At 43.6% G+C, this 27,262-nt stretch overlaps 1 protein-coding gene across 2 annotated transcripts in view; it reads right to left on the bottom strand.

Moving 5' to 3' along the window:
- Positions 1–27,262, bottom strand: part of anapc4 (anaphase promoting complex subunit 4) — a 139,237-nt gene that overhangs the window by 53,886 nt on the left and 58,089 nt on the right. For both annotated transcript variants that reach the window (XM_070870715.1, XM_070870716.1), the window contains exons 9-12: positions 20,149–20,259; positions 19,712–19,795; positions 12,791–12,877; positions 1,795–1,859 (exon numbers count right to left, since the gene is read on the bottom strand). In XM_070870715.1, coding sequence (XP_070726816.1) covers positions 1,795–1,859; positions 12,791–12,877; positions 19,712–19,795; positions 20,149–20,259 — 347 coding nt within the window. The remainder of the gene's footprint in view (positions 1–1,794; positions 1,860–12,790; positions 12,878–19,711; positions 19,796–20,148; positions 20,260–27,262) is intronic.

The following is a 27,262-nucleotide window of genomic DNA, read 5'->3' as shown; positions in this document are numbered from 1 at the left end:
CTCTGGATAGGGTTTCAAAATCAAGCAACAGTTGTTGACACTGAGTTAGTTCCTTTTCAATTTTAGCATGTTAGCATCTTGCTTAAAACAAAATGTTATATATCTATCCCATAATGATGCTGATGGGGGCTCAGAGGATAAGTGTTTTATAATTAAGTGGGCATGATGTCTTGTTGGTGACCGTAAACAAAAGAATATAGGGTTTGGGGAGGAGCTTTTGGTCTTTTCACACTTTGGGAAATGGTATAGGAGTAGCTTAAGTGACTGAGGAAATGGGGAATACAGAGGAATAGTGAGTAGTTGAAGATGAAAGCATTGAAGATTTGGGGGTGGGGTAAGTGAGTATGCTTAGTGAAAGGGTCAAAAGTGCCAGTGAACAGTTGAGGGTTAGGGAGCACTGTGGCTAGGAAGCATTTGGTAGAGATTGGGGTAGTGAATAGTCAAGGTGCGTGGCATGGGCTTAGGAAGAATTAAGTTGGGGAAATTAGTAATTACGAAGGGAGTAGTTAGAAAGTGCAAATTGGCTAAATGTGTAGTTGAGGTACAGAATAGTGAGGACTGGGAAAGGGGGAACTAAATTTTGATGATGCATAGTGGATATTGAGTGGTTAATGATATTTGGAGGTCAGTAAGTTGGAAAGGGAAAGGAATAGTTTGGAGAAGGGATATATATGATGGGGAGACAGTGGGTATTTGAAATTGTAGTAGGCATCAGTGTAGTCCTGGGGTTTGGGAAAAGGCAGAGTGTATGTCGGGACACAGGTAAGGATTGCAGATTGAAATAAATATAGAGAGAAGTACAGATTAATGGAAGAAAGGGTATGGAAGACCAGAAACAGTGGATGTAGGGAACCACAGAGAAACAGCGAGAGGGTAGAGCTCAAACAGGTGGAAATAAGAACATAAATGGAAGCAATGAAGCCAAGTAAAATAAATGTGAAAAGGGTGTTGAAGGTCATCAGATAAAATAAATAAATGGAAATGAAAAGGATTGGATATGGAGAAGCAGACAGGGAGCTAAGGAATGGAGTAAGATCGCAACAAGAAAGCAGGAAAGTGGCCTTTGGTTCTAGAGAATGGCCTCACACAAATTAATTCAGGATGCTGATTTGTAACAAAAGACAAAGCAAGCATATATCAAAAACTAAATAAAATGAGCTGTTGGTAGATTGACCATTTAAAAATCAGAGTGAGAGAAGTAGCGTGGCTAACACCATCCCAAGTTAATTAAATAAAACTGATCATTCTCAGAGAACAGGTTTACACAAAATAATTAATTAAATAAAACCTGCATAAACAAGAGCAAGCCTGATGCAATTTAATGAATTGATTAAATGGGAGCTTAAACAGAGGACATTAAAAGTAAAAGGATCAAAGTTAGATTAAAATATTACAAAACAGTTTAAAGTTGGTGACAGGATTGTCGATGGAGTTAGGATGACCAGGAGGGACAAACACAATATACAAATAAGAGCTACAAATAAAGAAGCTATAAAACAATGAAAAGAAGCATTTTGAAGTTTGAGAGAGAACCTCGACACCCAGTCATGGTGAAAGTAAGTATGCCAAAATCGGGACAAAACAAGTCAAATGTGAAATGGACAGAATCCATAAGCTATACACAAAACCTTTATTGATATAATACTGAAACAGTAGTTTATCTAATCATTAATCCATATGTACTCAACCTTAATATTGATGTGGCTGGCAGCAAAATTATCGGGAACATTCATGTGCCATCATAAGCAGATTTTGTTAAAATGTTCATGAGGCAAATTGCCTCAACATACCTACCTAGCTTTACCCCACATCAGCAGTTGCATGAATTCTTCCTGCACTGAAGTTTTTGTATTTTTTTCCTAAAAACACAATTATATAATTGAAAATTCTGTGACATATAATCTCACATCAAAGACTCTGTCTGCAATATAGGCTATTACACAGCAATGGAAACAACTTAGCAAAACTAAATAATTTCGAAATGCCACACCACATTAACAATGAGGGAGAAAAGAGTAGAATGTGGAAAAGCAGGTCATATTTAAAAGAATGTGCACAATTTAAAAATGGCTGTGTATCAGTCATTATATTGCTTCAAAATATATTCAAATATGTGTCATCTTTTCCCAAAGCTCGGGACGGGTTTGGGGGAAGGGGGAGAAGTGTCTGTCTGAAAAGAAACTCAATGCGGAAGCATGAAATGGGCTCTGTGAGCAAGTAATGGATAGGTACCGCACCAAGCAATTGCTTAATGGATGGCAAAAAGGCTACACTGCTGACTACACTGCTCGCAAGGAGGGTTTCCAAGTTTGATACTTCAGGACACCGTTCCCATTGAACAGTATTCCCGGTAGCGGATAGTGACCAGACTCTGTGTTAACACCTGCAAAAGCTGGCAGGGTTTAAAGGAATCTGACAAGGTAAGATTATCGGACAACACCCTGCATCAGGTAGATGGTCCAAGATTGTATGCCACAAACAGATTGTATGTCAGTCTGTTCCCCATTTACTGCTTACCCATGCCAAGCACTCATACAAACTTTTACTGCTCTTTCATTGCAACTCATGTATATTAGGACATGCCCTCAAGATGCAATGGAAAATTGTTTCACCTGCTCATATACTCCAAGGGCATAACATCTCAAGTAATTGTAAAATAACCTAGCTGCATGATCCGCAGCCACTTGCTGATACAGGTACACAGGTTAACATACAGGTTGCACTTGTACACTTTCATCTTTCAGAATCATGACTATTCTTCTGCTTGTACAAGATGCAACAGAGCGCATAATTTGAACTAAAGAAATGGCTTCTTGGTGAAGTGTAGACTGCAAAGACACATGTCTTGTGAGATGCCCAAATAGACTTGACTCTGGAAGCCCACACAACTGGATTACTGCAGTTTTATGCAATCCCACTCAGGTGCAGGCAGACCTCTCTCTGATCATTTCTCTGCAACTCATCCTCCATCTCCTTGAGGGTGAGAAGGAGTTGCCAAAGGGGAATGCCCAGATGCACATCTTAAGCACCCAGTGCAGCACAAGCAGACAATACCATGCTGCTTGCTCCAGTGCACTTTTGGGGCAATCAGCCTCCGCAATTTTCTAACAACCCCAAGCCAGTGTACACATGCCACCATGCATAGCAATGGAAAATTTCCTCATATGATTTGGAAGGTCATCCAGATATTGTAACACTGTTTAGTTACAGCATAAAAATGATTGCATATAATCAGCTGGCAAAAGCAGGCTGGAATAAATGGAATGACAATGCTCCATGGAGGTCCATATTTCAAGTGGACCAAATTTTCCTATTATCGTGTAGTTGTTCATTTGCCAGTTTATAACATTGTAAGCATTCAAACCTCATCCCGCAAAACAACGCTTGATCATTGAATTACTTAAAGTTTTATTGCCAAATCATGTAAGTTACTGCTTTAAAAAAAAAATAATCTCAAATTCAATCCCCACTCTGTATTCATGAACATAGAAAGTGACAGTACTGGTGATCTGTAAAGGTCAGGATTTATCTCTAAGATTACAGAGATAAGGTTTACATCAAATTTTGACTATCTGACTTAGAGAATAGAATTAATGAATGAGGCTGTTGAAAACATAGAAAATAGGTGCAGGAGTAGGCCATTCGGCCCTTCGAGCCTGCACCGCCAATCAATAAAATCATGGCTGATCATTCCTTCAGTACCCCTTTCGTGCTTTTTCTCCATACCCCTTGATCCCCTTAGCCGTAAGGGCCATATCTAACTCCCTCTTAAATATATCCAATGAACTGGCATCAACAACTCTCTGCGGCAGGGAATTCCACAGGTTAACAACTCTGAGTGAAGAAGTTTCTCCTCATCTCAGTCCTAAATGGCCTACCCCTTAACCTAAGACAATGTCCCCTGGTTCTGGACTTCCCTAACATCGGGAACATTCTTCCCGTATCTAACCTGTCCAGTCCTGTCAGAATCTTATATGTTTCCATGAGATCCCCTCTCATCCTTCTAAACTCCAGTGAATAAAGGCCCAGTTGATCCAGTCTCTCCTCATATGACAGTCCAGCCATCCCTGGAATCAGTCTGGTGAACCTTCGCTGCGTTCCCTCAATAGCAAGAACGTCCTTCCTTAGATTAGGAGACCAGAACTTAACACAATATTCCAGGTGAGGCCTCACTAAGGCCCTGTAAGGCAGTAAGACCTCACTGCTCCTATACTCAAATCCTCTAGCTATGAAGGCCATACCATTTGCCTTCTTCACCGCCTGCTGTACCTGCATGCCCACTTTCAGTGACTGATGAACCATGACACCCAGGTCTCGTTGCACCTCCTCTTTTCCTAATCTGTCGCCATTCAGATAATATTCTGCCTTCGTGTTTTTGCCCCAAAAATGGATAACCACACATTTATCCACATTATACTGCATCTGCCATGCATTTGCCCACTCACCTAACCTGTCCAAGTCACCCTGCAGCCTCTTGGCGTCCTCCTAACAGCTCACACTGCCACGCAGTTTAGTGTCGTCTGCCATCTTGGAGATATTACACTCAATTCCTTCAGCTAAATTCGTTAATGTATATTGTAAAGAGCTGGGGTCCCAGCACTGAGCCCTGCGGCACTCCACTAGTCACTGGCTGCCATTCTGAAAAGGACCCGTTTATCCCAACTCTCTGCTTCCTGTCTGCCAACCAGTTCTCTATCCACGTCAGTACATTACCCCCAATACCATGTGCTTTGATTTTGCACACCAATCTCTTGTGTGGAACCTTGTCAAAAGCCTTTTGAAAGTCCAAATACACCACATCCACTGGTTCTCCCTTATCCACTCTGCTTGTTACATCCTCAAAAAATTCTAGAAGATTCGTCAAGCATGATTTCCCTTTCATAAATCCATGCTGACTTGGTCCAATCCTGTCACCGCTTTCCAAATGTGCTGCTATTTCATCCTTAATGATTGATTCCAACATTTTCCCCACTACTGATGTCCGGCTAACCGGTCGAGAATTACCCGTTTTCTCTCTTCCTCCTTTTTTAAAAAGTGGTGTTACATTAGCTACCCTCAAGTCCATAGGAACTGATCCAGAGTCGATAGACTGTTGGAAAATGATCTCCAATGCATCCACTATTGCTAGGGCTACTTAAGTACTCTGGGATGCAGACTATCAGGCCCCAGGGACTTATCGGCCTTCAATCCCATCAATTTCCCGAACACAATTTCCCGCCTAATAAGGATATCCTCCAGTTCCTCCTTCTCACTAGACCCAGTGTCCCCTAGTACATTCGGAAGGTTATTTGTGTCTTCCTTCGTGAAGACAGAACTGAAGTATTGGTTCAATTGGTCTGCCATTTCTTTGTTCCCCATTATAAATTCACCTGAATCCGACAGCAAGGGACCTACATTTGTCTTCACTAATCTTTTTCTCTTCACATATTTATTGAAGCTTTTGCAGTCAGTTTTTATGTTCTCTGCTAGCTTCCTCTCGTACTCTATTTTCCCCCTCTTAATTAAACCCTTAGTCCTCCTCTGTTGAATTCTAAATTTCTCCCAGTCCTGAGGTTTGTTGCTTTTTTTAAAAAATCAATTTATATGCCTCTTCCTTGGCTTGAACACTATCCTTAATTTCCCTCATTAGCCACAGTTGAGCCACCTTCCCAGTTTTATTTTTACTCCAGACAGGGATGTACAATTGCTGAATTTCATCCATGTGATCTTTAAATGTTTGCCATTGCTTATCCACCGTCAACCCTTTAAGTATCCTTTGCCAGTCTATTCTAGCCAATTCACGACTCATACCGTCGAAGTTACCATTCCTTAAGTTCAGGACCCTATTTTCCGAATTAACTTTGTCACTCTCCATCTTAATAAGGAATTCTACCATATTATGGTCACTCTTCCCCAAGGGGCCTCGCACAACAAGATTGCTAATTAGTCCCTTCTCATTACACATCACCCAGTCTAGGATGGCCAGCTCTCTGGTTGGTTCCTCGACATATTGGTCGAGAAAACCATCCCTAAAACACTCCAGGAAATCCTCCTCCACCGCATTGCTACCAGTTAGGTTAGTCCAACCAATATGTAGATTACAGTCGCCCATGATTACTGCTGTACCTTTATTGCACACCTCCCTTATTTCTTGTTTGATGCTGTCCCCAACCTCACTACTACTATTTGGTGGCCTGTACACAACTCCCACGAGCGTTTTCTGCCCTTTGGTATTCCGCAGCTCCACCCATACCGATTCCACATCATCCAACCTAATGTCCTTCCTTACAATTGCATTGATTTTATCTTTAACCAGCAACGCCACCCCGCCTCCTTTTCCTTTCTGTCTATCCTTCCTAAATGCTGAATACACTTGGATATTGAGTTCCCAGCCTTGGTCCCCCTGGAGCCATGTCTCCGTGATGCCAATCACATTGTATCCGTTAACTGCTACCTGCGCAGTTAATTCATCCACCTTATTCCGAATACTCCTCATATTGAGGCACAGAGCCTTCAAGCTTGTCTTTTTAACACACTTTGTCCCTTTAGAATTTTGCTGTAATGTGGCTCTTTTTGTTTTTTGCCTTGGGTTTCTCTGCCCTCCACTTTTACTATTCTCCTTTCTATCTTTTGCTTCTGACTCCATTTTATTTCCCTCTGTCTCCCTGCATAGGTTCCCATCCTCCTGCCATATTAGTTTAACTCCTCCCCAACAGCACTAGCAAACACTCCCCCTGGGACGTTGGTTCCGGTCCTGCCCAGGTGCAGACCGTCCGGTTTGTACTGGTCCCACCTCCCCCAGAACCGGTTCCAATGCCCCAGGAATTTGAATCCCTCCCTTATGCACCACTGCTCAAGCCACGTATTCATCTGAACTATCCTGCGATTCCTACTCTGACTAGCACGTGGCACTGGTAGCAATCCTGAGATTACTACTTTTGAGGTTCTACTTTTTAATTTAACTCCTAGCTCCCTAAATTCATCTCGTAGGACCGCATCCCGTTTTCCATCGATATCATTGGTACCTATATGCACCACGACAACTGGCTGTTCACCCTCCCTTTTCAGAATGTCCTGCACCCGCTCCGAGATATCCTTGACCCTTGCACCAGGGAGGCAAACATACCATCCTGGAGTCTCGGTTGCTGCCGCAGAAATGCCTATCTATTCCCCTTACAATTGAATCACCTATCACTATCCCACTCTTTTTCCTGCCCTCCTATGCAGCAGAGCCAGCCACGGTGCCATGAACTTGGCTGCTGCTGCTTTCCCCTGATGAGTCATTCCCCTCAGCAGTACTCAAAGCGGTGTATCTGTTTTGCAGGGGGATGACCACAGGGGACCCCTACACTACCTTCCTTGCACTGCTCTTCCTGTTGGTCTTCCATTCACTATCTGGCTGTGTACCCTTTACCTGCGGTAAGACCAACTCGCTAAACGTGCTTTTCACATAATTTTCAGCATCGTGGATGCTCCAGAGTGAATCCACCCGCAGCTCCAGTGCCGCAATGCGGTCTGTCAGGATCTGCAGGCGGATACACTTCCTGCACACGCATGATGCAGCAATATAAGTATTGAGGTTATCAGAGAAGGAGTTTTGATATCTAATACCCTCACAGAACCAGGTCAAAAGGAGTTATGTTGCATTTCTCTTCCAATGCTACTCAGTTGCTTTTGGTATGTAGGTCTTTTATCAATGAGTGTACTTGTAGAGTTTTGAAGATTTTTAGGATCTATCATATCATTGGCATAGCTTTGATCAGTTTAAATGTGTTCTTCTGCTTCTCAATAGATTTGACTTCCAGAGTAGGTCATTAATTACCCATTGTTTTAAGAACTACAGTAGATTAGGATTAAGATTTTGAAGTTATTCGGTACAATGTTACTTGCTCTCTGACTTGATGGAACCGCAAAACAAATATGTTAAATGGTAGGGTAGAATTTTTTTTGCTTAGAATCTCAGAAAAACAGAATTTTTACTTATTTTGGAAAATACGATAGTTGCATACAATGTAATAGCCAGCCGTGCCCGAATGAAATAAATAAAGGATGGTAAAAGTCAGATGTTTGGAACCATGAAGTGCATCAATAAATTGTCTCTTTTCTATTGTGGATGAATGCACTCAATCAGCACAGATGACAGAAGGCTCCTCAGCTGAATGGACAAATCACTATGAAAATGAAGAGACTATCCTCTGCTGATTGTCTCCAATGATCAGGCAATAGAAATAAAAACACTTTCTATTGGTCACAAATCCTGTAGGTGCACAATACTCAGGTTCTTACTGGGTTCATGCACAGGGGCCACAGCTGAATGGGAAGTACCTATTACTAGAGCCCCTCTGAACTGGCTCCAGCATGTGCAACAGGCTACATGCTGGGATGAGGCTCTTGAAGCCGCAAATCAAGATGCTAAAGAAAGACTTGCATTTAATATAGCGTCTTTCACGACCACCGGACGTCTCAAAGCGCTTTACAACCACTGAAGTACTTTTGGAGTGTAGTCACCGTTGTAACGTGGGAAACGCAGCAGCCAATTTGTGCACAGCAATGTGATAATGACCAGACAATCTGTTTTTGTTATGTTGATTGAGGGATAAATATTTGCCAGGAAACCAGGGATAACTCCCCTGTTCTTCTTCGAAATAGTGCCATGGGATCTTTTATGTCCACTTGAGAGCACAGACGGGGCCTCAGTTTAACCTCTCATCCAAAGGACGGCACCTCCGACAGTGCAGCACTGCACTGGTATGTCAGCCTAGATGTGTGTGCTCAAGTCCCTGGAGTGGAACTTGAACCCACAACCTTCTGATTCAAAGGCGAGTGTGCTACCCACAGCTGACACTTGCTTGTGTGGGAGTACCTAATACGTAGTAATTGGATGGCCCTTCTCAGTCACAGTAATCGTCTTTAGTCTCTGCTGGAGTCCTTCAAAGGTTTCCACCGTACAAAGTGAAAGCACCCTCCCTGTTAAAGGAAGTTAGAAAAGCTGCAACTTCCCAATAAAGGTTGCAACAAAGTTAGCTGGCATAGTGAATGCTCTGGATGCATACCCGCAGGCAATGCACCACACTCCTGTATCCAAGATAATAGCTGTAGCCTGCTGCTGCAGCAAGGTAGTCTGTGATTGGTCTTCAATCAGTGGAACAACAACGAGCATTTATATAGGCGCCTTTAATATAGGAAACCGTCCCAAGACATTTCACAGAAGCGTAATCACACAAAAATTGACAGAGCAAAAAGAGATATTAGGAGGGGTGACTAACAGCTTAATCAAAAAGGTATGGTTTTAAGGAGGGTCTTAAAAGATTGAGATAGAGGTGGAAAGGCAGAGAGGTTTAGGGAAAGAATTCCAGAGCTTAGGGCCTAGATGGCTGAAGGCACAATGGTGGGGTGAAGGAAGTGGGGATTGGGTAAAAGACTAGAATTGGAGAAAGTAAGTTCTTGAAAAGTTTTAGGGGTGGAAGTAGAGATAGGAAGGTGTGGGATCTTGAGAGATTTGAACACAAGAATGAGAATTTTAAAATGCGGGTATTGGTCGAATAGGAGCCAATGTAGGTCAGCAAGCACAGGGTTGATGGGTAAGCGAGCCTTGATGGGGATTAGGATACAGGCAGAGGAGGTTTGGATGAGCTCGTTTATGCAGAATAGAGGCCAGAAGAGCATTGAAATAGTAGAGTCCGGAGGTGACAAAAGCATGGATGAGGGAGACTCCCCAGCAGATGGGCTAAGGCAGGAGTGAAGACGGGCGATGGAGATGGATATAGGCGCTTTTTATGATAGCGAGTATATGGAGTCAAGTAGAATACCGAGGTTTCGATCAGTCTGGTTAAGCCTGAGCTGGAGAGGTCAATGGAATCAGTGGCGAGGGAATGGAGTTTATGAAGGATTTAGTTGTGAAGATGATCTTGTACCATTTTCACCACAGCCTGAAGCTGTGATATTTGCTGATGAACAAACCCAATCCAATGGACTCGATAAACAATAATTCTTGATTGCGAAAGAAGTTCAGCTGTTTTGGACTCACATTTGGACAATTCAGAATTCATGTCCTGGAGTCACCTTACCATGATGGGAGAGAATCTGAAACATGACTGATGAATTCGTTATCGGTGTGGTAAACAGGGACGCCGCAGAGATGCAGTAGAGCTACTAAGTTCGATGGGCCCAATTTTGGCCATGACTTGCATCAATTTTTTTTGGAGTATGTTGTTTTTTCTGGCGCAAGTTAAAAAATGCCATTTCCCCCCCAAAATTTGCTCCAGAGTAAGTCAGTTAGGTACGATTTTTTTTTTAGTTCAGATTTTTTTTCAAAAGCGGGCGTTCCCAGACACTTACACCAATTTTGGCCATTTATGCCACTTTGGCCAGCTAAAACTTACTCCAAATCGATTTAGGTCAGCGTATGTGGCTAGCTCTGAAAAACATTACGGGCAGTTAAGAATTCGGCGCAGGTTAGTACATTTAAAGCACCAACACTTACAAAGTACTAAACAAAGCATAAAAATAAGCATTCAATAATAAAAAATACAAGGAAGCTGAGGAACTGCACCAAGATTTACAAAGCACTAAACAAACCACAAAAAGTAATAAGCAATCAATCAATAACAAATAAAAAATATTTGAGGAGGAGGGTGAGGAAGAGGCTGCATAAACAGAATTGTATATTATGAACTTCTAAACCTGTTTTCTTTGTTACATTAAGACCTGAATCAAGATTTAAAAAAAAAAGTACCCCACCACCCCCCATCAAAACACTCTTTCTCCTCCCCCTCACCACCCCCCCCCCCCCAATCAAAACTCTCAAGCACAACCATCAATAAATAAAAAATAAAACCTCATCCCCGAGAAGTCAGCGGGCCGGCCAGCCGGTGCTGGAGGCCACTTGGCCATGGATAGGGGCGTCCCTTCGGCTGAGGATAGGGGCTGCGAGCATCGGGTCCTGCTCACAGCCCACAGGACACGCTGGGAGGGCAGAAGCATGCGCGCAGACTTCACTGCGCATGCGTGCAGCTGCCGGCCGTGCTTTCTGCGCTGGCCTGTTGCTCCGCCCCCCACTTCACCAGCTACGCAATGCAGGGACACCAGAGAGTCGGCAGAGCGGGCAGGATGGGGCTCCTTTTTTTCGGTGCCGTTTCCAGCGTGTAAAGTCGGCGCATTTAAGGTAAGTGTGCCGAAAAAAGGAGTCGGGGAAAATTTGGCCCTACCTGCTTTGGCCCTAGTTTCACAGAAACATAGAAAATAGGTGCAGGAGTAGGCCATTCAGCCCTTTGAGCCTGCACCACCATTCAATATGATCATGGCTGATCATGCAACTTCAGTACCCCATTCCTGCCTTCTCTCCATACCTCTTGATCCCTTTAGCCGTAAGGGACACATCTAACTCCCTTTTCATAATTCATTCCAGACTCCTTTGGCAATGGTCTAGAGAGAGGTGGACATGGCAAGTTCCAACAAAGCCATGGGGTAGAGGGGCATTCCATGATTCAGTAAAAAGGATCCACCCTGGATGTAGGGACTTCTGGGGCTACGATGTTCAAACTCTGGGTAATCCGAGAATTGAACGCCTCCAGCAGCTCGGAATTCCAATTGAGAAGTCACGCTTCCAGTAAATCGGTGCCTTTCTCCGCATCTTTCAGAAGCATTTCCAAAATTTTGTTTCTCAGGATTTATTTTCCCAGTTAAGTAACGGCTCGATTTAAAAATTCTCATCCTTGTTTTCAAATCCCTCCATGGTCTCATCCCCTCCCCATCTCTATAATCTCCTCTAGCCCCACAACAACCCCCAGAGATATCTGTGTTCCTCTAATTCTACCCTCTTGAGCATCCCTGATTTTAATCACTCAACCATTGGTGACCTTGCCTTCAACCACCTAGGCCCTAAGCTCTGGAATTCCCCCTCTAAACCTCTTTCCTCCTTTAAGATGCTCCTTTAAACCTAGCTCTTAGACTAAGCTTTTGTTCATTTGCCCTAATTTCTCCTTATGTGGCTCGGTGTCAATTTTTTTGTCTTATAACACTCCTGTGAAGCGCATTGGGACATTTTACTATATTAAAAGCTCTATATAAATACAATTTGTTTTTTTTTTAATGCGACGAAGCCAAACATTCAGTTCAAATGATCTATAGAGGTGCAGGATATGAACACAAGGCATATTTGGCAAGCTGACGCATCATGTTTTGATGTCAGGCAGTGCAGACATTCTACATGACCATCCACAAGAGTAAGTGGCTGCTACAATTTTGTGTTTGAATGCCTTAGAGGTACTGGGCAGCAATGCTGTTGCCAGGGAATTAAGGGTTATGGGAGCAGGCGGGTAAGTGGAGCTGAGTCCACGGCCAGATCAGCCATGATCTTGTTGAATGGCGGAGCAGGCTCGAGGGGCTAGATGGCCTACTCCTGTTCCTAATTCTTATGTTCTTATATGAAAAACTCATCCATTAAGATTCACTTTCACAATTTACAGTATCTGAACTCCCTTTGATAAAATTATTTTCCTTGAAAAATTTTCCACCATTATTCTATATAATAGTACATAAAGGTACCCCTTCAGTGTCAAAGCTGCCATCTTATCTTGCACCTATGCAACAGAAATGTGAAGTGTTATAACAAAGTAGAAGACAGTCATTTGCATACATTGAAAAATTGGACATTATACAAAAGTGCTATTTCTTGAGATAATTAATGCATTTTAAATCTGAAAACTGTTAAAGAACATGAATTATATTGTAGTGACTACAGAACATGTAAGGAACAAAATCTAATACATAGCTCAGCTAAAATTGAATTATTATTTACATCAGTACTAACCTGTACAAACTTTGTCAGTCTTAAGTCCATTTGCATTAAAATATCCTCCCAGGCTTCACACATACAGGCCAAAGACAGCTTTTGATACTATCAGTTTAAAAAAAATCAAGAACAAGAAAATTAACTATAACGAAATGATACAGTGAAGACCACCAAGATTAACTTTTTTTAATAACAGTTTATCAATTTATTAAAATATTCAGTCTAGTCACTTAGAAATGTTCTGCCATTATATTGCTGTCCAGGGGCCAGTGCAGGTCATCCATTGGGTTACTTCATGTATTTTTTTTTAAATATTGCTTTGATTTCCTTGCCAGAAACATTCATTCACAGATGATCGAAAAGATACTGAGCAAACATTGAGCAAAGGCAAGCTGAGACTTGTATTCACAATTTCATCATCTAGTTACTGGTTCAGTGTTGAAATTACAGTCTATGCTGTGATCTGCGTTTCACCAAGGCGAAGACTTTGGATCTAGTTTCACCTCTCCCCCTCCATTCAAAAGTCTATTAAGATTAACTATTTCTTAAGCAAAGAAATAACAGGTGTCCAAAACACAATTATATTAAGTAAATTATACAGCACTTTACCCGTACACCACCTGTAGGCTCCCCCTATGTTAATTTTTTCAGGTTTGTGCTATATAAATATGAACATATCCTAATATTATACTAATAAAGCTACTCAGACGTTAGGAATATGTCAGTACCTCTTTGTTACCTCATGCAAGTGACCATTCTTTGCGTTAACCTTGCCATTGTATGTAAACAGGTCATTTAACAATGGGAAGCTATCAGAGCCCAATTCTGTTGTAACTAGACATACATATGTTCTTTTCAGAAAGATTCAATGGATATTGATCTGGAGCAGTATTATTAGCTGATGGTTTTCCCCTCCTCTTTAGGTCAGGAGCACTGAGATCAATTGTAGTGACTTTTCAACACAGACCAGGAACTGAGCCTAGAATCTCCTGGTCTGTAAGATTCAGTACCACACAAATAATGGATTTATTTATTGGGTCATTAAGCATTCTCCAGGAGTAGCTTTATTAATATAATAAACTTTATGGCCCAAAGTTTCCACACGCTACAAAACGGGCGCCCCTCCGAGCTGGGTGCCCGTTTTTCGCGGCGAAAAAAAAACGCGCGATTCTGGAGCGCCCTGCATCTCCATGTCTGCTTGGCGCGGCGCCCAGGGGGGCGGAGCCTACAACTCGCGCCGATTTTATAAGTGGGAGGGGGCGGGTACCATTTAAATTAGTTTTTTTCCTGCCGGCAACCCTGCGCGTGCGCGTTGGAGCGTTCGCGCACGTGCAGTGTGAAGGAAACATTGGCACTCGGCCATTTTTGTAGTTCTTTGTAGCTGTTTAATTTTTGAACATTTTTTTAATAAAAGCACATTGCCCTCCCATGATCAGCACTGAGGCTTCTTGCAGCAGTGAGAAGGCTGCAGGAAGCCTCAGAAAGTTGAGGCAGCCGTTTCCCAACAGCCTCCTCCCCCTGCCGTCGGGAATGGCTGCTCAACTTGTGAGGCTTCCTGCAGCCTTCTCACTGTCTCCTTCCCCCCCGCCCGCCGTCTGGAACGGCTTCCTCCCCCCCCGCTGCGGTCGGTCGGTCGGGCCCGCACTCCCTCCCTCCCTCCCCCCCGCCGTCTGGAACGGCTTCCTCCCCCCCCCCCCCCCCCGCTGCGGTCGGTCGGGCCCGCACTCCCTCCATCCCCCCGCCCGCCGTCAGGAACGGCTGCCTCCTCCCCCGCCCGCCGTCGGGAACGAACGGCTGCCTCAACTTGTGAGGCTTCCTGCAGCATGCTCCCTGGCTGAAGCACTTTCACACAGGTAGGAAGATGGTTTATTTCATCTTTTCTTTGCTTATAAATTTTTATTCAGGTTGGATTTATTTGTATAATATTTGTATAAGTATAAATAAGGATTTATTGTAGAATTTAATGACTTCCCTTCCCCCCCCCCCCACCTCGTTCTGGACGCCTAATTTGTAACCTGCGCCTGATTTTTTAATGTGTAGACAAGGTTTTTTCAGTTCTACAAAAATCTTCACTTGCTCCATTCTAAGTTAGTTTGGAGTACGTTTTCACTGCGGAAACTTTGAAATCAGGCGTCAGTGGCCGGACATGCCCCCTTTTGAAGAAAAAATTCTGTTCCAAAGTGAAACTGTTCTAACTGACTAGAACTGCAGAAAAAAAAATGTGGAGAATTGCGATTTCTAAGATAGTCCGTTCTCCACCAGTTGTTCCTAAAAATCAGGCACAAATCATGTGGAAACTTGGGGCCTATACTACTAAAATAAAGTTTTAAGCAATAATCTTATATTTACAGATCTTAAATTTTCTAGAATGATGTGGGTATTTTAAATGGTTCACTTGTCTTGTTTCCCCTCTCCTCCTTCCCCCACTGCCTGGACTGGAGAATTTTGGCTATGAGGAAAGATTGGAGATGCTGGGTCTGTTTTCTTTGGAACAGAGATGGCTAAGGGGATACCTGATTGAGGCGTATAACATTATGAGGGCCTGGATAGAGTGGATAGGAAAGACCTGTTTCGCTTGGCAGAGGGGTCAACAAACAGGGGTCATAGATTTAAAGTAATTGGAGGGAAAATTTCTTTACCCAGAGGGTGGTGGGGGGGTGGAACTCACTGCCTGACAGGATGGTAGAGGCAGAAACGCTCACCACATTAAAAAGTACTTGGATGTGCACTTAAAGTGTCGTAACCTATAGGGCTACGGACCAAGAGCTGGAAAGTGGGATTAGGCTGGATAGCTCCTGGTCGGCCGGCGCGGACACAATGGGCCGAAATGGCCTCCTTCCGTGCTGTAAATTGCTATGATTCTAAGTCTCCACCCAGAATTCTGGAGCTGCGACCCACATTTTCAGCAAGCGTCCAGACTGGCTGAAAGAAACAGTTTCAATGGCTTTGGACACTGAAAATTTATCTCATCACATCATTGAATCGATTAAATCAGTCTTTCGTCTTTTGAATGCAACATAAAGTACTCAATGAGGTAAATTGTCATCGCACACCTGAAAGAAGTTTCTCAAATTACCACCATTCTGGAGGTGACATTGCTAGCTATATGCAATAGAATGATCAACTTCTACAGATACATTTTTTTAAAAATCAGTGCTGCATTTTATTTCCTAATACATGATGATCCTATTCTCTCTCACTTTACTGCAATGCTATTGCAAATAAAGTACTCTACAACATCACAGTACATCTTGCAGCATGCTGTTCATGTAATTAGTATCAGGAAAACTGATGAGAAGGTCGCCATCGTCAAATGGTGGAAGATACTTGTTGGTCTTGACCAGGAGATAGATGCACACCAAAGCAATGGTATGAGTTGTACCACCTGGGAGCTTCAGGACATAGACGCCACCAGAATAACTGTCTATCCATTAACCATGGAATCACAGAAACATCGTTGCTTCATAAGGGAATAGGTTTGAATAAAACACTGCAACAGTTAGCAATATACTGTAGTAGAGGGAACTAAAAAAAAAAGACGCCACCATCCAAGGTGACCTGCAGGAATGCTGAGGCTTGTGATGCTGGAGACCCAGAATATCATCCTAATTAATTAATGATTATTAATGATCAATTAATTAATAATTGACCTCCCTGCTGCCAAGTTCCTCCAACTGGACCCTTGCTTCTCGCTCCACATTGGCCGAGTCAGCAGCTCTTATCGATCCCGGGCGATCTCAATGGCGGTGAGCCTCCGACCAGCTTCAACCACAAGTTTGGGCCCTACCTTCACTACTCGCCCTCAAGCACGAGCCTCCCCTCCGGCGATGTTCGGGCCTCCATCTCTCCGGCAACATTCAGGCCTCCATCCCGCCGGCGATGTTCAAGCCACAACCCCTCTGGCAACGTCCTGGCTACCATCCCTCCGGCAACGTCCTGGCCTTCCTTCCTCCAACGACAGTCTGGCCTACCCCAAGCCGCTGGCCCCACTCAGCAGCGGAGCCTCTGTCGAGTACATGGTGTGCACAACGGCTGTGGCCACTCTGACCTATTTGACCTCTCCTCCTTCCACAAAGTGGACCTCTGACCATCCCAGGCCACCATAACCAGTGCCTGCAAAGAGACGCTCGGTCACTCAACCAGGAAACACCAGGACTGGTTTGATGAGAACGACCAGGAGATCCAAGAGCTAATAAATCGCAAGCACAGGGCATTTCTGAACCTAAAACAACCCAACTCAGGAGCAGCAAAGCAGCTTTACATTCGACTTAAAGCAGAGGTCGAACAAAAAACCCGCGACCTAAAGAATAGATGGTGGGTGGAGAAAGCACAGGAGATTCAGCAGCTGGCTGACGGCCATGGTGTGAGGATTCTTCACCGCAGTCAAGTCCACCTACGGCCCAAGCACCCAAGGCCCCAACCCACTGCTGGCCAAGAATGGGGAGACAATCAAAGGCAGGCAGTCAGGACCTGCTGGAAGGAGCACTTCGAAGATCTCCTTAATCGAAACTCTGCCTTTGACATGAGCGTCCTCGACTCCATCCAGCAGCATGCTACCCGCCACCAGCTTAGCAAAATCCCAGCCCTGCACGAGGTAGAAAAGGCCATCTATCAGCTCAAGAACAACAAGGCATCGGGAGTGGATGGAATCCCCGCTGAAGCACTAAAGTATGGCAGAGAGGCACTATTGGCACAAATGCATGACTTCATCTCTCTCATCTGGAAGGAGGAGAATTCAGACATGCAGTAATCGTGACCTCTTTAAAAAAGGGGACAAGTCCGACTGCGGCAACTACAGAGGAATCTCCCTGTTGTCGGCCACTGGGAAAGTCATCGCTACATACCTCCTTAACCATCTTCTCCCTGTGGCTGAAGAGCTCCTACCAGAATCATAGTGCGGATTCTGTCCACTACGGGGTACAACGGACATGATCTTTACGGCGCGACAACTGCAAGAGAAATGCAAGGAACAGCACCAACCCTTGTACATGGCCTTCTTTGACCTCACAAAGGCCCTTGACACTGTTAACCGAAAGGGACTATGGAGCGTCCTCCTCCATTTCGGCTGCCCCCAAAGGTTTGTCGCCATCCTCTGCCTGCTACATGACGACATGCAAGCCGTGATCCTGACCAACGGATCCACCACAGACCCAATCCACGTCCGGACCAGGGTCAAGGAGGGCTGCGTCATCACGCTAACCCTCTTCTCGACCTTCCTCGCTGCAATGCTTCACCTCATGCTCAACAAGCTCCCCACTGGAGTGGAACTAAACTATAGAACCAGTGGGAACCTGTTCAACCTTTGTCACCTCCAGGTCAGATCCAAGACTGTCCCATCCTCTGTCATCAAACTACAGTACGCGGCTGACGCTTGCGTCTGCACACATTCAGAGGCTGAACTCCAAGCCATTGTCAACATCTTCACCGAGGCGTACGAAAGCATGGGTCTTACACTAAACATCCATAAGACAAAGGTCCTCCACCAACCTGACCCCGCCACACAGCACTGCCCCGTAGTCATCAAGATACACGACGCGGCCTTGGACAACGCGGACCACTTTCCATACCTCGGGAGCCTATTATCAGCAAGGGCAGACATCGACCACGAGGTTCAACACCGCCTCCAGTGCACTAGTGCAACCTTCGGTCGCCTGAGGAAGAGTGTGTTCGAAGATCAGGCCCTCAAATCTGGAACCAAGCTTATGGTCTACAGGTCTATAATGATACCCACCCTCCTATATGGCTCAGAGACGTGGACCATATACAGTAGATACCTCAAATCGCTGCAGAAATACCACCAACGATGTCTCCGCAAGATCCTGCCAATCCCCTGGGAGGACAGATGCACCAATGTCAGTGTTCTCGACCAGGCCAACATCCCCAGTATCGAAGCACTGACCACACTTGATCAGCTCCGTTGGGCGGGCCACATTGTTCGCATGCCTGACACAAGACTCCCAAAGCAAGCACTCTACTTGGAACTCCTACACGGCAGGCGAGCCCCGGGTGGACAAATGAAATGTTTCAAGGACACCCTCAAAGCATCCTTGATAAAGTGTAACATCCCCAACGATACCTGGGAGTCCCTGGCCAAAGACCGCCCTAAGTGGAGGAAGAGCATCCGGGAGGGTGCTGAGCACCTCGAGTCTCTTCGCCGAGAGCATGCAGAAAACAAGCGCAGGCAGCAGAAGGGGCGGGTGGCGAACCAGACTCCCTACCCACCCTTTCCTCCAATGACTGTCCCACCTGAGAGAGAGGCTGCAATTCCTGTACTGGGACTGTTCAGTCACTTGAAAACTCACTTTTACAGTGGAAGCAAGTCTTCCTCAATTTCGAGGGACTGCCGATGATGAATTAGTGATGAAATTACTAGAATTATTCAAAACAAAAAACACTCCTATTGGTGCAGAGGCTCATAATGCTGCATCACCAATCAAGACTTGCTTTAGTCACAGCTAAGTGGTGGACATGCTAAACTATTTCACAATGAGTTGCAAACAGAAGCTGATCCTGTTGGGCTCCTTCTCCTAAAGGAAAAAAGACCTGGCAAGTAACTAAGGACGGAGCAACGGTCAATGCTCACAGCTATGGGGTCCAATCTGCTAGAGGTGTTAAATAGGTTACAACTTACCTGTTCTGTTCTTCGATATTTGGTAGGTGATTGCACTTAGTCAAGTGACATGGTATATTAATGGTTGAAAGTAAATCAGAACTTTTTTTTGCCCCTAGTATATCTGATTGGTCCAGTGAACCAGTCAGAAAGCGCAACTAAAATAAAACCCTTTATGTACATGACAGATTGTTGCCAATTTAAAAAGTTCTCATGGAAGGCATCAAACACAAAAAAAATATGGATAGACATACAAGTTCAATACTTTGAACAATTAATCTTCAAGATGTTGATCTCAACCAGTTCAGATTTGCAACTTTGGACTGTACCTGGAGGAGTGTTGAAATATGAGTGAACTTCCGGGCCATCCGAGTTACCTCAGGCAAACAATCTGACAGCAAAGTGGTATTCAACTGTGTAAATAAATGATAAGATCATATGAAAGAAAGTCGAGACCGGTTTCAAAATTATTATTTTTGTTGAAGTAACCTCTTGAATTCCACACAATGCTCGTAATTGATATTCAACAAATTAAATATAGCTTAATGCAAGCTCTAGAAAATCACTAAATATGTTATCCTACTCAACCATACTGGCAGTTTAAGTGTAATAGCTTTCTATTGCAAGTTCAGATGGAATTTTCACACAACTTGCATAGCTACAAGGACATGGTTATTAGGACACATTTGTTTCATTATTCATCCAAGCCTAAACTGAGTTGATTAGATAAGACATACATTTATGAACAAAGGTCAGAAAATCCTACCTGAAAATAACTAATAATTGGCTCTGGTTCCTTGGATAGTTGAACTTCTGTGATTATAGACAATGCTTTCAGGTCACTGGACAAACAAAGATCCAGACAACGGCCTGCAATCTGCAAGAGGAAATCATTTTTGTTTAGTTGAACATTAAAATATGTTCCACTATTTATCTTCTAAATAAAGACACAAATAGTTCTTTCAAAACATTAAGAATTTTTAGCAACAGGATCAGGCCATTTTTGACTAATTCGAATCCCCCAATCTACATCCTCACCACGGCCCTCAATTCCTTCTCTTTCCCAAGAAATTATCTGTTGCCTCTTGAACACAATTATACTAATTGCTTTAATACCTTTCTCGGATACCTGTCCAGAGTGTTCTTGGCATACTGTTGGATAATGTTTCAGCATTCAGAAGGAATAAGATCCATAGCAGTTTAAATTTAGTAACTGGTAATGTAGTCAAGGGTGAATTTGGCCAGAGATGCTGCTGAATCTTTGGATGCATTGGATACTATTGAGATGTTGGCATCGAAGAGTCGAGTAGCCTGCAGGCAGATTCCTATTAATTGCGTCCATTTTCTGGCTGTGGTTGGTTGTCCTTGTCCTCCCATTGCTCCATGTTGCTTATGCCTCATTACATGTAGCATCATGCTGATGCTAGACACAGGATCGGTCGGTCCAAGTCACCATGGATTTATGAAAGGGAAACCATGCTTGACAAATCTTCTGGAATTTTTTGAGGATGTAACTAGTAGAGCGGACAAGGGAGAACTAGTGGATGTGGTGTATTTGGACTTTCAAAAGGCTTTTGACAAGGTCCCACACAAGAGATTGGTGTGCAAAATCAAAGTACATGGTATTGGGGGTAACGTACTGACGTGGATAGAGAACTGGTTGGCAGACAGGAAGCAGAGAGTCGGGATAAACGGGTCCTTTTCAGAATGGCGGGCAGTGACTAGTGGAGTGCCACAGGGCTCAGTGCTGGGACCCCAGCTATTTACAATATACATTAATGATTTAGATGAAGGAATTGAGTGTAATATCTCCAAGTTTACAGACGACACTAAACTGCGTGGCGGTGTGAGCTGTGAGGAGGACGCTAAGAGGCTGCAGGGTGACTTGGACAAGTTAGGTGAGTGGGCAAATGCATGGCAGATGCAGTATAATGTGGATAAATGTGAGGTTATCCACTTTGGGGGCAAAAACACAAAGGCAGAATATTATCTCAATGACAACAGATTAGGAAAAGAGGTGCAACGAGACCTGGGTGTCATGGTACATCAGTCATTGAAAGTTGGCATGCAGGTACAGCAGGCGGTGAAGAAGGCAAATGGCATGTTGGCCTTCATAGCTAGGGGTTTTGCGTATAGGAGCAGGGAGGTCTTACTGCAGTTGTACAGGGCCTTGGTGAGGCCTCACCTGGAATATTGTGTTCAGTTTTGGTCTCCTAATGTGAGGAAGGACGTTCTTGTTATTGAGGGAGTGCAGCGAAGGTTCACCAGACTGATTCCAGGGATGGCTGGACTGACATATGAGGAGAGACTGGATCGACTGGGCCTTTATTCACTGGAGTTTAGAAGGATGAGAGGAGATCTGATAGAAACATTAAAAATTCTGACCGGACTGGACAGGTTAGATGCAGGAAGAATGTTCCTGATGTTGGGGAAGTCCAGAACCAGGGGACACAGTCTAAGGATAAGGGGTAAGCCATTTAGGACAGAGTTGAGGAGAAACGTCTTCACTCAGAGAGTTGTTAACCTGTGGAATTCTCTACTGCAGAGAGTTGTTGATGCTCGTTCGTTGGATATATTCAAGAGGGAGTTAGATATGGCCCTTACAGCTAAAGGGATCAAGGGGTATGGAGAGAAAGCAGGAAAGGGGTAGTGAGGTGAATGATCAGCCATGATCTTATTGAATGGTGGTGCAGATTCGAAGAGCCGAATGGCCTACTCCTGCACCTATTTTCTATGTTTTGCCAAACTGTACTGAAGCAAGTCTGCTTCAAGATATTTACAGATAATAATTCTTATGACTGCATATACCTCACTGTACAGACACTCTGTCAATGTTCCTAGCTATTTGAGAAGTGTCACGATTTTAGGGGATACTCTTGGCCACCTAGGATACAATCCTGAATTCTTCTGTCTGTCTAAAATACTGGAGGCACTGTGATTTGCCTCAAGACAAATACATCATTACTGCTACCTGGAAGCAGAGCATTGACCTACACTGAACTATAAGTTGATGACCACAAACGTTCTGCATGTTGAATTGGTGCTGGTGCTATCAGTTCATCAACATGCTTGAATTACGGGCGCTGGCTCAGAGCCAAATTGGTTGATGGCAATTGTGCTTCGGACTCTGGACAATTCTGTTATTTGGTAAAAATGCAGAGCACTTTCATGCTGCTAATTGTTCCCTCGTAGGAGTTGTGGTGGGTTTGCAAACAATGCATCAACCATCTGCTTTACACATCTGTATTCTGCATGTTGCTGAATGTCCCTTGTGAATCCCTAGAAAAAGCCTAAGATGTAAAAATTGAGGATTTGTAGTTAACCTAATAGCCACTGGCAGTGATGTGCTGGTGGTGAAGTTTGGTTATAGGTCAGAATGTAATATTCAGCATTGCCCCATCACAGCCTCGCCTATGAACTGCAGCCTATGAAGGCACAGTTCCTCAACAAATCCAGGTAAGTCCACCTCTATTGATACATGTGGGTTGGCAGCTTAATGGCTGGTTTGGCAAGTATATCACTGGTGCAATCTCATCTGTCTGACATCCTGTCTTGCAACTATCTCTTCTTCCTCCAATTGTACCACTTCTTATTGAGGAATTTGGTGGAACAAGAGGTATTCTTATTGGAAATGGTAAACACTCTTACTATTTAAATGACAACAAATGAAAATGAGTGTCGAAATAATTAGCAGGAACAGTAAGAAAATAAAGTGTGGCTGAAAATAAAGCACAGGAATAAAATGCCAATAATCATAGTGTAAGCTCAAAAGATTCAAAGTTCACAACTTATAATTCACTCTTAAATCCTCATTTCTTTTAGAACAGAGCAAGTATAGCAACCCTGAATGGCCAGTTTACATAGTCGTGATCATGGTGCCAGCATGAAACATGGAAAGTCGAGTCTGCCTTGATTAATTTAATGTGGTTTAAACATTGGCCCAGAATTTGTGGCCAAGCCTGTGTCGAGAACTTTAGGTTTTGCAACATTCAATTTAAATCAATGAACTGCAGTGTGAACTGCTGTGATGTCAACAAGCTGTTTAAGCAGCCAATCAAAACGCAGAATTCTCTCAGACAGTGAACCAGGAAGTAAGCTCTTAAAATTCTAACTTTTAAAAAATATTAGAGAGCTAAACAAAGTTTGGGACTCTCAAATGGGGAAAAGGTAAACCTGAAATAAAGATGGGCAAAATGCAAAAAAATTAGTTTTTTAAAAAAAAAGCTTCTTAAAAATTTTATTTTTTTAATTAAAATGGACAAATTTCACACTGCATAACATTGGGTCTAACTTTTAGTGGGGAATTTAACAGTGTACTTACTTTGTCAGAGCTGCGAATGACAGACAACAACTTCAGGATTTCCGCACGTGCTAAATTCCGAAGTTGTAGTCAGTTTCAAAGGTGGAATGACAGCGAACGCTGCCAGTTTGTCGTCATCCCAACTGGGAATTCCGGGCAATTAAAATGGAGTTCCTGACTATTTTTGGCAGATGCTCCCTGTGACTAAAAGTATGTGTGAAATACTTCCAATGCTCAGTTTGCACCGATGTCTGGTTCAGCAGACATACCTTCATCCTCAGTGTCCTCGTCCACCTGAAACACGGCAACAGTTTTTTGACAGACAAAAGTTGTTAAATACACAAAATGTCAACTATGATCTTTGAGAACTTAGTTGAGCTATACTGCAAGACTCCCTGATCTCTCCCCCTCCCTTTCCCTCAACATTGGTGTCATACTTTCACTCGTCGAGGCCCCACACTCTGAAATTCCCTCCCTAAACTCTTTCTCCTCTCCTTCTTTTAGACTCTCCTTAAGACCCACACTTTCGCCGAAGCTTTTGGTCCACCCTCCTAATATCTCGTTCTTTGGCTCATCCATTTTGTCTGATTACACCTCTGTGAAAGCTTTGGGATGTTTTTCTATGTTAATGGTACTATATAAATGGAAGCCTTTGTTATTGATGATCTGACCACGCAGCTGAATCTTTGTTTCATGCTTCACCATGATTCTGGTGGCTATATATCATTATATTGATCTTCTGCTCTTGATCATAACAGTCTCAAAAGGGTCATGAGTCAAGCCTTGCTCTCCGAAGAGCAATCCAACCAGTCTTCCTGCCTATTCAAATAATGCTGGCGCCTTGAATTTTAGAATAAAAGGGCAGTGAGACTGTTACCATTTTAACAATGGTGTACATAATTGTGTGCATATAAACATACTAGCTACACATTAATTGATGGAACTCCTTTCTGTTCCTGAAATCTGTGGGTTGGGGACGCAGGGATTGTACAGATGCACGCGTGCCATCAGTAATATCCCGTGCTTTGGTGAAACCAGTTACACAAAGAAGACCAAACTCTGTTGCCCTGCATGCTGCTTCCCATTGGAAAAGTAATAAAGGAGTTAGCCTTGCCAAACAAATCACCCGTCACCTACTTTATGCATCAGGGCACTACGATTTGTGAAATTTACTCACCAGTTAACCATTAAACATGCCAGTTAGAGCTGGTGCATTCAGTAGTAAGTGAACTTTTAACAGTGTGATCAGTCTTAATTACAGGTGGACCGAGGCCATTCCGGACTTTGGGTATTTCCGGATTTCTGAACGTCTTTCCGACGTCCCGAAACTGGAAACGCCTGGGCTGAGGTAAGGGGAGGGGGGGGGAAAAGAGAGTGGTCCAGCAGCCAAGCAGGGGAGGCGAATCGGCGTGGTTCAGGTCTCCTGACTGCAGCATTGAGCCGATATCGCACACAACCCTAAAGCATCCCCCAGAAATTCTCCAGGAACACAAAGTAGTGGAGCCAGAAAGTGAGCAACATCTTAACTGACCCTTGTATGAAGCCTCCCAAAGTTAACTTATCAACTGGACTTCGGAACCTTAAAGGAGACAAATACGGACACTTTAGAAGGGGGAGGTGAGACCGGCGACCCAGTAGGGGAGGTGAGTCCGGCGGTGGGTCCGGATTTCGGAACATTTTCCGGATTCCGGACGGCCCCACCACGGATCGGCCTGGTGTCCGGATTCCAGAACATTCCGAATTTCGGACGCTCAACCTGTACTGCCAAACTGCATCTCTGGCACTAAAAATTTACTTTTATAAACGTGGCATCTCGTGCCATCGGAATATAATTATTGTTGGGGACTTTTCTTGATGTACAGGGCACAATTTCAAAACTTGCAGATGACAAAACCTGGAAGTATAGTTAACAGTGAGGAGGATAATGAAAGAGTTAAAGAAAACATAGACAGGCAGGTGAAATTTAATGCAGAAAAGTGCGAAGTGATACATTTGGTAGAAAGACTGAGGAGAGGCAATATAAATTAAAGGGTACAATCCTAAAGTGGGTGCATGAACAGAGAGACCTGATGGTATATGTGCACAAATCATTGACAGTGGCAGGGCAAGTTGAGAAAGTAGTTAAAAAAGCATACGGGATCCTGAGCTTCATGAATAGAGGCAGAGAGTACAAAAATCGGAATGAGTGATCATAGCATGATTGAATTTCAAATTCAGATGGAGGGTGAGAAAGTTGGATCTCTAACCAGCGTACTAAGCTTAAATAAAGGAGACTATGAAGGTATGAGGGCAGAGTTGGTTAAAGTGGATTGTAAAAATAGATTAAAGGGTAGGACGGTTGATGAACAGTGGTGTACATTTAAGGAGATATTTCACAACTCTATTCCAGTGAGGAGGAAAGGGTGTAAGAGAAAAGATAGCCATCCGTGGCTAACTAAAGAAATAAAGGACGGTATCCAATTAAAAACAAGGGCATACAAAGTGGCCAAAACTAGGGGGAGGAGAGAAGACTGGGAAGCTTTTAAAAGCCAGCAAAGAACGACTTGAAAAATGATTAAGAAAGGGAAGATAGACTATGAAAGTAAACTAGCGCAAAATATAAAAACAGATAGCAAGAGTTTCTATCGGTATATAAAAAGGAAAAGGGTGGCTAAACTAAATGTTGGTCCCTTAGAGGACGAGGCCGGGGAATTAGTAAATGGGGAACATGGAGATGGCAGAAACTCTGAAAAAATATTTTGTATCAATCTTTACAGTAGAGGACACTAACAATATTCCGACAGTGGATAGTCTAGGGGGGGAGGAACATAACACAATCACAATCACAAAGGAGGTGGTACTCAGTAAGATAATGGGACTAAAGGCAGATAATTCCCCTGGACCTGATGGCTTGCATCCTAGGGTCTTAAGAGAAGTAGCGGCAGGGATTGTGGATGCATTGGTTGTAATTTACAAAAATTCCCTGGATTCTGGGGAGGTCCCAGCAGATTGGAAAACTGCAAATGTAACACCCCTATTTAATAAAGGAGGCAGACAAAAAACAGGAAATTATAGACCAGTTAGCCTAACATCTGTGGTTGGGAAAATGTTGGAGTCCATTATTAAAGAAGCGGCAGCAGGACGTTTGGAAAAGCAAAATTTGGTCAGGCAGAGTGCATGGATTTATGAAGGAGAAGTCATGTTTGACAAATTTGCTGGAGTTCTTTGAGGATGTAATGAACAGGATGGATAAAGGGGAACCAGTAGATGTGGTATATTTTGACTTCCAGAAGGCGTTTGACAAGGTGGCACATAAAAGGTTACTGCACAAGATAAAAGTTCACGGGTTTGGGGGTAATATATTAGCATGGATAAAGGATTGGCTAAAAAACAACAGAGTCGGGATAAATGGTTCATTCTCTGGTTGGCAACCAGTAACTAGTAGGGTGCCGCAAGGATCAGTGCTGGGACCCCAACTATTTACAATCTATATTAATGACTTGGAAGAAGGGACTGAGTGCAACGTAGCCAAATTTGTTGACGATACAAAGATGGAAGGAAAATCAATGAGTGAGGAGGACACAAAAAATTTGCAAAAGGA

Source organism: Pristiophorus japonicus, chromosome 2, assembly GCF_044704955.1.
Source record: "Pristiophorus japonicus isolate sPriJap1 chromosome 2, sPriJap1.hap1, whole genome shotgun sequence".
In the NCBI taxonomy this organism is placed as follows: domain Eukaryota; kingdom Metazoa; phylum Chordata; class Chondrichthyes; family Pristiophoridae; genus Pristiophorus; species Pristiophorus japonicus.
Note: the sequence above shows the minus strand (reverse complement) of the source record. Positions and strands in the feature narration are given on the sequence as shown.